General features: G+C 40.1%; 1 protein-coding gene across 6 annotated transcripts in view; it reads right to left on the bottom strand.

Moving 5' to 3' along the window:
• MCTP1 (multiple C2 and transmembrane domain containing 1) overlaps positions 1-12,714 on the bottom strand; it is a 222,866-nt gene that overhangs the window by 62,467 nt on the left and 147,685 nt on the right. The window contains exon 16 of one of the 6 annotated variants that reach the window (XM_088156371.1): positions 9,013-10,349. The exons of the other annotated variants lie outside the window; for them this stretch is intronic. Coding sequence (XP_088012497.1) covers positions 10,302-10,349 — 48 coding nt within the window. The 3' untranslated portion in view covers positions 9,013-10,301. Of the gene's footprint in view, positions 1-9,012; positions 10,350-12,714 lie in introns of those variants that run through there. 6 annotated transcript variants of the gene reach the window in all.

Genomic DNA, 12,714 nt, shown 5'->3' with positions numbered 1-12,714 from the left:
CTGCTAAAATGCTGACAAATGATGAGAAATTGACAGTACTTTTCCTGTGAGCACTGATACCTGGCATCAGGTTAAAAATTACCAACTAAGGTACATTAGACCAAAAGCACATCTGAGAATGGGGCTACCAGGTTCATTGAACCTCCAACCCATCTTAATACCACATTTTTTGAACAATACCCAACTGTTCACTGAACAGGCCATGTCTTTTAAGTGGCATTACCTAAAAACTGCTCTACATATTATTTTCCAAGTAAAAAAGTGCTTTTAATGTCCCCAGATGTATTTTCAGAGAATCACAGAGTGGTCAAGTCTGGAAGGGACCACACTGGGTCATCTGGTCCAACTTCCCTGCTCAAGCAGGGTCATCCCAGAGCACATTGCACAGAATTGTGTCCAAACAAATCCCGAATATCTCCAGTGAGAGAGGGAGAGAATCACTTCAGAAGAAAACTCTAAGGTGTTGACTTTGTGAGAAGTGTAAAATCTCAACATGGATCACTTTAGATAACTGCAGGTATTTATGCACAATGGATTAGTGATCTTAAGAGCTCTGTGCAATTTTAGATTGGGTTGTGCTGAAAAAGATCACATGCAACCAGGGCTCTACATATTCATATCTATATTCCTTCATTTTGTAGGCATTTTATCACTTTATCTAGGCATCAATTTTCTGTCATCTACGTCTTGCAGTTCAATTCGAAAAATGTAATTTCTTCAGACAATGCAGGAACAAAATGTTATCATTGCCCCCTTCCTTTCTTAATGCCTGATGAGCAGCTGATGGGCTTTGAACCTGCATCCTGCTCCTCCCAAATGCCTGAAGATTGTAAAATTAAATTGTCCATCAAAATTTATTAAACTGGGTATAGAGGAAAAATATTTGGTAGCTTCTTCAGCTTAATTACACTTCACTGTACATCTACCAGGGTTTAGACAACATATATACTCCCCAGACACCTGTATGGAAGTTGTTAGAAATACTGTTTTCTGTACAGCACATACTGCATCAGATTAACATTTTCTTCATCTACCCCCTCCCTTATCTTTTATACACTTTTGCAGATGAAGGAAAATCACTGAACATTTTAAGAAAATGTTATAACCATTTAATAGGGTAGACATAGTCACCATTACCCCAATACTGGAAAACACAAAACTTTCAGACTTACTTTCTCCAAAGCAAAGTTGAAAATACATTTCTTAATGAAAAGTAAGTAACTTACTTTTAAAAACATGATTATGAACAACATAAACCTCACAAACGCTTAAACTGTGCCCATATTCATTGGTATGTCAGAAAACTGAAATAAGCCCTTCTGACCATTCATGAATAACCACCACCAAAATAAAAGGACCATTAAGATATTAGGAAGCACAGTCTTTGATGAAGCAAGTCCTTTGGCTGTAGGAAAACTGACATATTACCCACTGCAGAGTGAAAGCGACAGCAATAAAATTTAAACTGTATGAATGAAGACTGAAACCATGTGACTCAAGATGTAAAAGCAGACTGTGATTTCCAGTAATAAAATGCAAAAATACTGGGTTTGGTTTGATAACTATCAGTATGTCTGGAACAAAGAGAAACACTAGCTTCCCTAAGGAGAGACACTTCCACAAGCTGTTCTGAAATTTCATTTCACAGACTGGAACTGTAATGCCCTTATTATATTGAAGAAACTCTGTCCAAATACGTCAAATGATTAAATTATTTCAACTTTTCAAGACCATCAGTCAACCTCAGTGAGCTCTCCAGGCTGATTTTCATATGCATGATCTATGACCTGCTTCATGATGTTGTTCTGTAATGTCTGGAGTATTGGTTGAGTATAATTGTATAACAGTAAATAAATAAGAAGCCTAGGATTTGTTCCTCTATCACTGAACAGCTCTTAAGTACATAACCTGAAATTTGTTCACACAGTGTAGGAAAGTGTTTTTCTACCTTTTAATGTACTTATTTGCAAATAAATTGCAATTAATAAATTAATTTTGGTAATTAACTTCAGCTAGCTTACCATTCTTTGTAACTTGATCTCCCAGTCTATCTTGTAATTTTAAAAAAATTCTCCTTCACTAGTGTCAAGACTTTCCCTCCAAAACTTCAGTCTTCAGAGTTTGCAGACATATGTGTAATCTGTTCCTACTCACAACTCTAATATTAATCCAGGGCTGATGTTACCAACTCCTTCTAGTCTATTTATAGTCTTTCACTCTTTCTGTGTGAACATTCTGTTTTCTGCCCTCAACGATCTGTTTGAAATAATTTTGATTCCTGAGATATCTACACATTAGCATGCAGGCTATGTGTTTTTCTTCAGTATTTACCAAGTCTTTAAATTTCCCTGTGCAGAGTATGATTGTAGGTTGCAGAAACAAGAACTTAGCAGAAAATAACAGTTTAGATCACAGAGTGAAGCAGTTCCAGGTGTTTGAACAACCTGAATCCTGTACTTATAAGTCTGTCCCCGGGCTGATGTCACTGAGACAAGAAAGTACTTTTGTTCTCTAGTAGGATAGCTGTAAATATATTCTTCAATGCTTTCTTTAAACAAAATGCAAAACAAAACTCTCCAAGTTCATTTTTAGCTGGCAATTTTTTACAATAGACTAGAGCAGGTCCCAAAGAAAGCTAAAGTATATTCAAATACTTCATGTAAGTTACCAAACTGCACTATAAAGAACACTGACTTCTGCTACCATCATAAACAGTGCAAACTCCAAATATTTCAGTGAGATAAAGAGAATGCAGAAGTTAGAATGCAGCTCATGAATATGTACACATACTTTACATTTTTCTCTCTTTTTATTGTAAAACACAGCACAAAGGAGTGGGAGGATGTCTGTTACAATCACTTCACAATTTGGTAGAATCAGTTATGAATTGTTAAACACATATAATTTATAATGTAAGTAGCATATTTGCTAGTGTATCACCATTCGGTCTTTGGTTGAGTTTACTTCTTTGTGACCTTGCTAAACTTCTCTGGTCTGCAAAGCTCCACTCAGGTGCTCAGGTGAAATCACATCAGACTCATACAGCCTTTCCTACAAGAGCAATGTCCTGAACTGCTGGGAGTTGTACAAGAAATGGAGTCAGATAACTGCTTAGCAAGTACACTTTTCACACCTTACAATGTCTGATGCAGTTTCAGTCTCCTAAAAAGTTTCTCTCAATATCTATATAACTGACCTGTTTAACGAGGGCAAGCACAAAACTGACGTATTGAAAAAAACAGAGGTGCTTCATGAAAAAAAAAATTTAAAAGAGTATCAGAAAGAGACTTGCCAAGAAAAACTGAATTCTTTTTGTTAAAATCTACAGAAAGCCCCTTACATTCTGGCTAAAGTTAAGTAACCATTCATATAAGGTACTGGTAAAAGACAAGAGAGGTGAAGGCTGAAAGAGAAGTAAAGGTGAACAACATTCAGAAGTTCACATTTTTGAATCACAAAATCCCAAGCAATAGCAAGTTCTGTGGGCAGCAGTAAGCTGGATAGGGCATCACCTATCCAAAACACAGAATGAGTATACTGTGTAATTAAGCACCCTGCAAATATTATTTTATATTTTTAAATCTGATTTTAAGGCTCACTCTTGTAAGATATACCGAGAAATAAAATTTTAATCTATAACATGCAATGTAATTTTTCAAAACAAATTAATTCAACAACAAAAAATATTTTCTTATGATCCTAGGTGGAAAACTGTCTTCTGCTGCTTTCACTGAGGTAGTGTTTCTGCAGGGAGAAGTATATTTTCATGCCACTGAAAACATGAGAAGTTTTTCTGTAATAAATTTAATTATATTTGTATTTTCACAAATGACATTAAATCATATTGAGCAGAGAGACCTGTGTCCTGGCAACTTTCCTATTGTTTTTATAGTTTATCTTTCCAGTCAGCAAATGTTAGAACCCAAGCTCCATATTTGCAGGAAATAGCGTTGTACACTCTAAATATATGATGTTTCATAGAATCTACCTCACGTTTTTGTTGTTTCAGCAGAATTACATTTCATTCATTTCATTTTTTTACATAATTGCCACTCCAACATGTTTAGCCATACTTTAACACAGAAATGTACCACAGCTCTAAAAAGCATTTATTGAGCCAGGACCATCATCTATAACATATACTAACCAGGAGCAGTACATTTTATAGATGCTTACTTCAATGCACATTCTTTAAAAATGAACAGGGAAATAGAGTATTTCACTAATACCTAAAAAATAGTGTTATCAACATTAATAGCCAATGCTACCCTCCCAACTTTTTTGTTTGTTTGTTTTTCGGTTTTGTTTTGGTTTTTTTGTTTGGTTTGGTTTGGTTTGGTTTGGTTTGGTTTAGGTGTTTTGTACAAAATAACATAGCAATGAGATCACCATTGTTAAAACAAGTAGAGATTTTGTATGCATGTTTAAACTTGTTACACATAGCAGGAAGCAGAGAATTCTCCTTTAAAGGACCAAACTCTGGAAACAGGTATTTCATAAATTTAAATGCGCAGGGCCCAAGACCTGGAATTATAATATATGGCTTCTCTACTTTAATACCTTATTCAACTCTCAAAATCTTTCAGTCAAACCAAACCAGACAAATATTTTATTAAAGAAAGTCTCATTATTACGTTTTCTACAACTTAAAATATGCCTTTTTCAATTTTATACAAGTTTTAATTAATTCAATAATCATAAAAACTCTCTGAAACAGAAGAAGAAACTGTCTTTGGGGCAAAGGAGTACAATTTCTTGCTCAAACCCTGAATCACTAACACTGAGCCGATTTGTGCACATGTGAAAAACCTCTCTACGCACTATTGCATTTCTAGCAAGCCGAAATAAAAATGACATTTAAAATTCAAGATGGAGGCTTGATCTTACGATTCTCATAGTCACAGTGGATGAGGTATGTACAGTATAATTACTAACCTTGTAATTTTTATTAGAAGTAGAGCAGACTTGAGGTTTTAACAGACTGTCTTTTCAACGTCACTTCTCCTTTCCCAGTTCCCCAGTACCTCCCTTCCACCTGAGCTTTGGCTGACAGCAAGGAGAGAAAGGCAGGAGTAATTTCACCTGGGTTTTCAATAAATCTGTAAAGTCCTGTGGAACTGACCTGTCACACTGAAGCAGACTGATGATTTGTGAGCAGACCTGGACTCTTCAGAGCTGCAGCTCATGTGTACCACTCGAGGTAACTCTCAAAATGGCACTGCTTGGCCAATGTCTTCATAACAGCATCTGGAGAGGGGGATAAATGTTTTGCTGATGCTCAAGAAAGCTCTTTGCAAGACTCAGGAATTTCAACTACCTATTCTGTAGGAAAGTGTATTCCAGCAGGTATAGACTCCTCTACCAGTCCGCTCACTCACACCAGACCTCTGATCTGATGGATATCCTTTCCCTTATTGCCTTGAAGATGACAGAGTCTAACCTTTGACCAAACACCACCATGTTAGCTCAACCGTAGCACTGTCAGGTCCAGCCTGTTTTGAATACATCCAGGGATGGTGACTCCACTCCTTCACTAGGCAGCCTGTTCCAGTGCCTGACCATCCTTTCAGTAAAGAAATTCTTCCTGATATTCAACTGAACCTCCCCTGACACAGCTTGAGGCTGTTTGGTCTCATCCTGTCACTAACTGACTGCAATAAGAGACCAATACCATCTCGCTATACCCTCCTTTCAGGCAGTTGTAGAGAGTGATAAGGTCTCCCACGAGCCTCCTTTTCCCCAGGCTAAACAACCTCTCTACACCCTTCACCAGCTCTGTTGCCTTTCTTGGACACACATTCCCACACCTCAATGTCCTTCTTGAAGTGGAGGATGCAGAACTGAACACAGGACTTGAGGTGGGGCATCACCCCTGCACAGAGGGACAATCATTGCCCTGGTCCTGCTGGCCACACTATTTCTGATGAAGACCAGGATGCCATTGGCCTTCTTGGCCACCTGGGCACACTCTGGCTCGTGTTCAGGCAGCTGGCAATCAGCACCCCCTGGTCCTTTTCTCCTGGGCCACTCTGCAGCCACTCTTCCTCCAGCCTGTAGTACTACATGGGGCTGACATGATCCAAGTGCAGGAAACAGCACTGGCCTTATTGAACCTCACAGCCCAAGCCTGAGCCCCTTGGCCTGGCCTCTCCAGATCACTCTACAGAGCCTGCCTACACTCCAGCAGATCAACACTCGGCTCAGCTTAGTGCTGTCTGCAAACTCACTGAGGGTACACTCAATCCCCTCATCCACACCACCAATAAAGACATTAAGCAGGACTGGCCCCACTACTGAGCCTTGGGGATTCCCAGCAGTGACTGACCACCAGCTGCAGCACCATTCAGCCCCATGCTCTGGACCCAGCCTTCCAGCCAGCTCTTAACCCAGTGAAGAGTGCACTTGCCCAAGCCATGGGCTGCCAGCTTGTCTTAGTTTAACATAACTATACAGAAGAGAGACTCAAAAGTGCATTATTTCCCCTTTAGTTTTAACCACTTCCCTTTCATCAATAAGGAAAAATTAATGTGGGGAAATCTAAGTGAAAAAATAAAGCTTACTAAAAAGAAAAATAGCAACAACCAAGATACTATTCTTTGACCAAAACAAATCAATGATTCTTGGACACTGGAAGAAACTTCCCAGCTGAATTTGAAACCACCCACAGGGGCTTAAACTCACAGAGAGATGGTCGAGCTTTCTGGCACGGCACAGCAGCTTTGGGCAGCAGCTGGAACTCATGCAGTAGGTTTGATCTCTCCTAGCCTGGCGTGGCAGGCCTCCAAAGCCCGGGGAGAACAAAAGAAAACAACCTCATTAATCAACACCACACAACATGGCTGTCCTGAGTGGTGTCAGTGAAAAGTTGTTGCAAAATTCGCTGTGAAGTTTTGGACTGCACAATGTAGCTTCTTGGTTGGGACAGAGATCTGACCCATGCCACCCACTAGGTAGCCAGAAGACAATATAAGAAGAGCTCCATACACATCTGTTTCTGTTTTTTAAAGGGATCCCCTGTTCCCCCTTCCATGAACTTGTGTAAAACACAAAAGTCAGTTTCCTGGGCTGCTGAGTCTTAAAGTGACAGTAAAAACAGACTATGTGGATTAATGTAAAGGAAATATGGAATACACATTTTTTGGGTCACCCAGGACACAGCTTCCCCAGCAGAATGCTGTGGGTGGCTGAAGTCCATGGTAGACAACATCCATAGTCTTTCATCATCCACTAGGCAGGTAACCTCATTATAAAAAGAGATCAGCTTGATCAAGCAGGACCTGCCCACCCATGCTGGCTGGGCCTGATCCCCTGGTTGTCCTATACATGATACATGATGGCACTCAAGAAACCTGTTCCATAACCATCCCAAACACCAAGGTCAGGCTGACAGTCCTCTAGCTCCCCAAACCCTTCTTCCAACCCTTCTTGTAGGTGGGCACTACATTGGCCAACCCCTAGTTGTCTGTGACCCCCTCAGTTAACCAGAGCTCATGATAAATGATGAAGAATAGCTTGGCAAGCTCTCCTGGTAGATCTCTGAGGACCCTTTGGTGAATCCCATCCATCCCCACAGACTTGTCAGTGTCCACAGCATGTCACTACTTCCTCCTGCATTGCAGGGGGTCTGTTCTGCTCCCTGCTCCTCTGTATCACTCCAGGGGACTGGTTGTCCTGAGGATTACACGTCTTTATGTTAAAGACTGATGCAAAGAAGGTATTAAGTACCTCAGCCTTTTCCTCATCCTTGGTGACAAGGCCCCTCCATGTTCAATACAGGATGAAGATTTTCCTTGGACTTCCCTTTGTTGTTCATGTATTATAAAACCACTTTTATTATTTTTCACAGCAGTGGCCAGGTTGATTTCTATCTGAGCTTTTGCCTCTGATTTTCTCTCTACACATCCTAACTAGTACTTACCCTGAGTTTCCTACCCCTTCTTCCAAAGGTCATAAACTCTTTTATCCCAAGTTCCAGCAAAAGCCAGACCAGTCTTCCCTGATGGCTTACCTTTCAACACATAGAGCATGCTCCTGTGCTTTTAGGATTCCACCCTTCCTAATCCCTTTTTATCAAGGACTGTTTCCTAAAGGTCTCTCTGTGTCCTGAACAGGCAAAATACCACCCTTCAAAGGCATCAAAGGTAGGGGTTTGGTTAACCCCACTCCTTAATTCATCAAGAACCAAAAACTCTATCATTTTAGGGTTGTTGTGCCCAGGATGTGCATTCTGACCACCGCATCTCCCACCAGCTCCTTTCTGTTCATAAACAGCAGGTCTAGCAGGCACTACTCCTGGTAGGGTCCCTTACCAGCTGTGATAGGAAGTTCTCTTCCACACACTCCAGGAGCTTCCTAGATTGCCTCCTTTCTACTGTGTTGAGTTTCCATCAAATATCTGGCAAACTAAAATCTTCCACATGAAAAGGACTGTCAATTGTGAATTACTGGTCAGCTGCTTACTGAGTGAATAGTTCACCTATCTCTTTATCCTGGTTGGCTGGTCTGTAAGACTCAGACAAGGATATCTGCACTGTTAGCCTTCCCACTAATTCTCATTCAACCTTAACATTATTATCCTGCCTTCGCAAACAGGTTCTAGGTTCAAATCAGGATCCTTATTCCTTTTCTTTGCCTGGAGAGGAGAATAAAAATACATGGGATTTTCTAGTTAGCAGCTCCTGCATGTGGATCTCCCCCACCTGGGACCACCTGCTGTTCCTGGTGCTTCAGGACAGAGCATCAAGGCTACTGGGAAAAAACCCAAAACTATAGAAGATGGCAGCCAGATGGACACATTGTATGGCTTTTGTGTGGCAAAGTTTTGGAAGTGGGGAGCTGCAGGTGTGGCTTCTGTGAGATGCTGCCAGAAGTTTCACTTGTGTCCAACTGAGTCAATGCCAGCTGGCTCCAGGAAGGACTCACTGCTGGCCAAGGCTGAGCCCATCAATGATGGTAGCAGTATCTCTGGGGTAATATACTTAAGAATGCAAAAAAACCCTGTACAACTACAGCTGGAGAGAGGAGCAAGAATATGTATGTATGTCAGTGTATGTAAATATTCTCTGCAAACACACAGGTACATGAAAAAGCACGGGGAGTGTGTACTCCCGTATATATATACATACATACGAGCTGAAATTCCCCTGCAGCCAACTGTGAGGCAGGCTGTCTTTGAAGTCTGCAGACGTCCACAGTGGAGCAAATATCCACCATGGGGGACCCCATGCCAGAGCACTTTGATGTCCAGAGAAGGGATCCATGCTGGAGCAGTCTGTGCCTGAAGGACTGTACCTCCTGGAAGACATCCACACTGAGCCTTTTATTCTATTTTTCTCTCCCCTGTCCAGCTGTGGTGGGCAGTGATGGAGAGGCTGTGGTGAGCACCTTGTGTCCATCCAGGATAAAAACACCAAATACATTTAACCTGTCTTTCAAAACCCACAAGCAGGGAAGCTTTCAAGAGCTGGCCAATATAAAATCTCTGAACCATTTAGGTCTTCTTTAAGATCATCACATCCAACTGTTAACCCAGCATGGCCAAGTCCACCACTACACCATGTACCTTGGTGCCATTTCTACATGTCTTTTGAATACTTCCAGGGATGGTGACTCCATCACTGCCCTAGGCAACCAGTTCCAGTGTTTGAGAACCCTTTTCTTGAAGAGATTTTTCTAATATACAATGTAAACCTCTTCTGGTGCAAGCTGGAGACATTTCCATTTGTACACAAGCAGAAAACAATAGGCAAAACATTTGATTGACCCCTTTTTTGGAAATCCTGGTAAATGTTAACATACAGGAATACAGTGTTCCAAATATTTTAAGATATGGACCTAATTTTTGTGTGTTAGAAACAAATTAACCACATGACTACACTGAATGCAATTCAATGAACTTTCAATCTCAGAATCCTAAGACTGACAAAAGCCAAAAGCAACTGACAAAATTGTAGACAGATCTTTACTGCAGACAGCACTTCTGAAATAACCAGTAATAAGTAGCAGACAGAAAAAAAGGAATTTGGGTGTATAATCAGAACAGGAATTTAGTTCATGGAAAATGTCTCTATGGAGATTTGAGATAATTATAAAAACGGTTGTCCTCATTAAAGGACTGTATAGTTCAACCAAAAGCAAAAATCTATCAGTATTCTCTTGTTATAGTCTCTCTTCACATCTTAAAAGAATGAAATTTCTTCTTGGGTCTTTGAAAACACATATGGTAATTTTACCAGTAAAGACATATTTGTGTCTTAGTCCACAGTTCCTTTTTTTACTAAATACTGGTGATGTGGAAATCATCATAACTGAAATAAACATGTCATAGCGCCAAGAGTAACACATACAACCTGAAAGACAAATGAAAGATCTCCAAATAAAGAGCTCCAAGTACATTATGTGCACAAATATATACACAGTCAGATACATAGCACAGCAATCGGTGCTCCATACATTTTCCAACAGCAGTTATGCACCTTTTACATAAGAGCTTTGGGCCACATATATTATTCAGCAATTGGAGGAGGTTTCATTCCTCAGTGCCTCAATTGATTATTTGCATCTTTGCACAGTTAAGAAATGAGACAAACTACCAAATCTGTCTACTAGTTTGTACTTGTTTTGCCTAGGTAAAAATAATATCTAACTCAAATATTCACTCATTGAAAGTAAACAACTCTCCATTTTACAGACAGGACTCCTTTTGCTTTATTAGGATAACCTTTTTTCCCTATAATTTTGGAATGCATAAAATTACATTAAGAAGTCATGGCAGTTTTGTTTTGATGCTGCATCTACAGTTAACTAACTGGTGATTAAATCTGGAAACTCATATGAAGACTTCACGAGACTGTGTGTCATGAGCCTCTCCTCACCATCAAATCATACAAGATGTGGCTACACCTCAGCGCATCTGAAAACACTGCTTCTAATACTGGGCCATTATAAGTTACTGCATTTTCTTTACATGTTTATCATCAAATCTCTAAATACATGCTGTCTAATGTAGATTTATATCTGGGAAACACTCATTATGGAAAGTGACTACAAATTACTTCATACTAGTGCTGTAGCAAGTTATCATAGAGCACTATAAAAAGAGAATGTCCTGTTCCAGAGTACGGACCGAGGGGGATTCCTAAGATTCCTAGGATGAAATTAGATGTAAGCGAGGTCGATATTATACCTGTAGTGGTTTATTGATTTGGAGAAGGAAAGTGGCTGTATTAGCAGAGACAGAAAAGGCAGAAGCAAATGAAGGAACCAACTCCAGGAGCAGCAAGACGCTCAGTAGTGACCCGCTGCCTGGGCAGCACAGCGGGACAGCAGGACAGCGGGCAGGGTTGAGTACATGCGCGAGACATAGACGAGCAGGGCCAACAGGCAAGGGCCAAAGGGCAAGGGCAGCACTGTGACAGCAAAGGCTGGGCAAGGAGGGCCAGCGAGGAGCGAGCGACAGAAGACAAGGCTGGGGTCCGCGACGCGCGCCCCGATTCCTTACACAGCGCAGAGCCCCTGCCACAGTCCCACCGCCCGAGGAAATCCTTGGGTCCTCTGCAGAAACTCCCCCGGGCGGAAGGAAAGAGCTCTCTCCGCTCTGAGGAGGAGCGGCCCGGAAAATCCTCCCAGCGACAAAAGTGTGTTCCCAGAGAGCCCCTCTTGGTGCTCCTCCGCGCTGCACCAGGCACGGTGATTGCTGTGCACATGGGCATGTGCTGTCGCTACCAAGGCATTTGCAGATTTTCTAGTACTTTTCCATTTAAACAACAGATTTTTGAACAACAGTTCAGAATAAAATCCAATGTTGAGGCATTTTCACTCTAATATTAATGAGTCCCTTACAAGTAAGTAACAGAAGAAATACAATCTGAAACAAAGGAAGGCATCTCATGAAACAAAAAAGAGAAGTAACACCAGTAAATACAAAAACATGCTGAAGTAACAAATGTTTTGGAAAGCTGTATGTACTCCTTATGTTCTAAAGCCGATCAACCCACGAAATTGCAAAAATAATGGCAGTGTCAAAACCTCACCACATAATTATATCATTTCCTTCATTCCTGTCATTTTACCACATAATGTTCAATATTAATATATAGTGTTCATTATTTGTGAAACAACATTAAACTTGCTGAGATATGACATCTTAAATACGCCTCAAGTATGGGATACTTGAGATACTTGGGATACTATATATATATATATATATAAAGAATCTACACATAGGTTTAATTATATTTCTCCATACAAACAACAATTTTAGTTCTAAGAATAAAAAGACAATTGTCTGAATTACTTCTGTAGTGTACTTTTATATTTCAATATATTACTTTTAGTATTACAGAACCTGAACTATGATGTCAGTCTTTGAATACTTAAGTAGGTGGGTGTTTTCTGTTGTTTTTCTTCTGCACACCATTAACGTGAAATTGTTATTCTCATCTCAAGCAGAAAAAAAAGGAGCAGAATGAGTTTTCTAATAGTACATTAAAGTAAAAAATAGTTTACCTATAAGAATGCCTTTTTAAACCCCTCAAATGCACTGTGCATGATGACTAGTAGAGAAGAAGAAAAGATTTATTGAAACACAACTTTAGCACGCTGATAGACCATGATATCCTAAGAAAAAGAATTCTTGTAAAAAAAATAGTAAAACAGTATTTACTGTCTGTATGAATTCCCTGTATTAAAATATATTTAAAATCTCTATCCATA

Source organism: Sturnus vulgaris, chromosome Z, assembly GCF_052056855.1.
Source record: "Sturnus vulgaris isolate bStuVul1 chromosome Z, bStuVul1.hap1, whole genome shotgun sequence".
NCBI lineage: Eukaryota > Metazoa > Chordata > Aves > Passeriformes > Sturnidae > Sturnus > Sturnus vulgaris.
The sequence above is the reverse complement of the archived record's forward strand: the minus strand, read 5'-3'. Positions and strand labels throughout refer to the sequence as shown.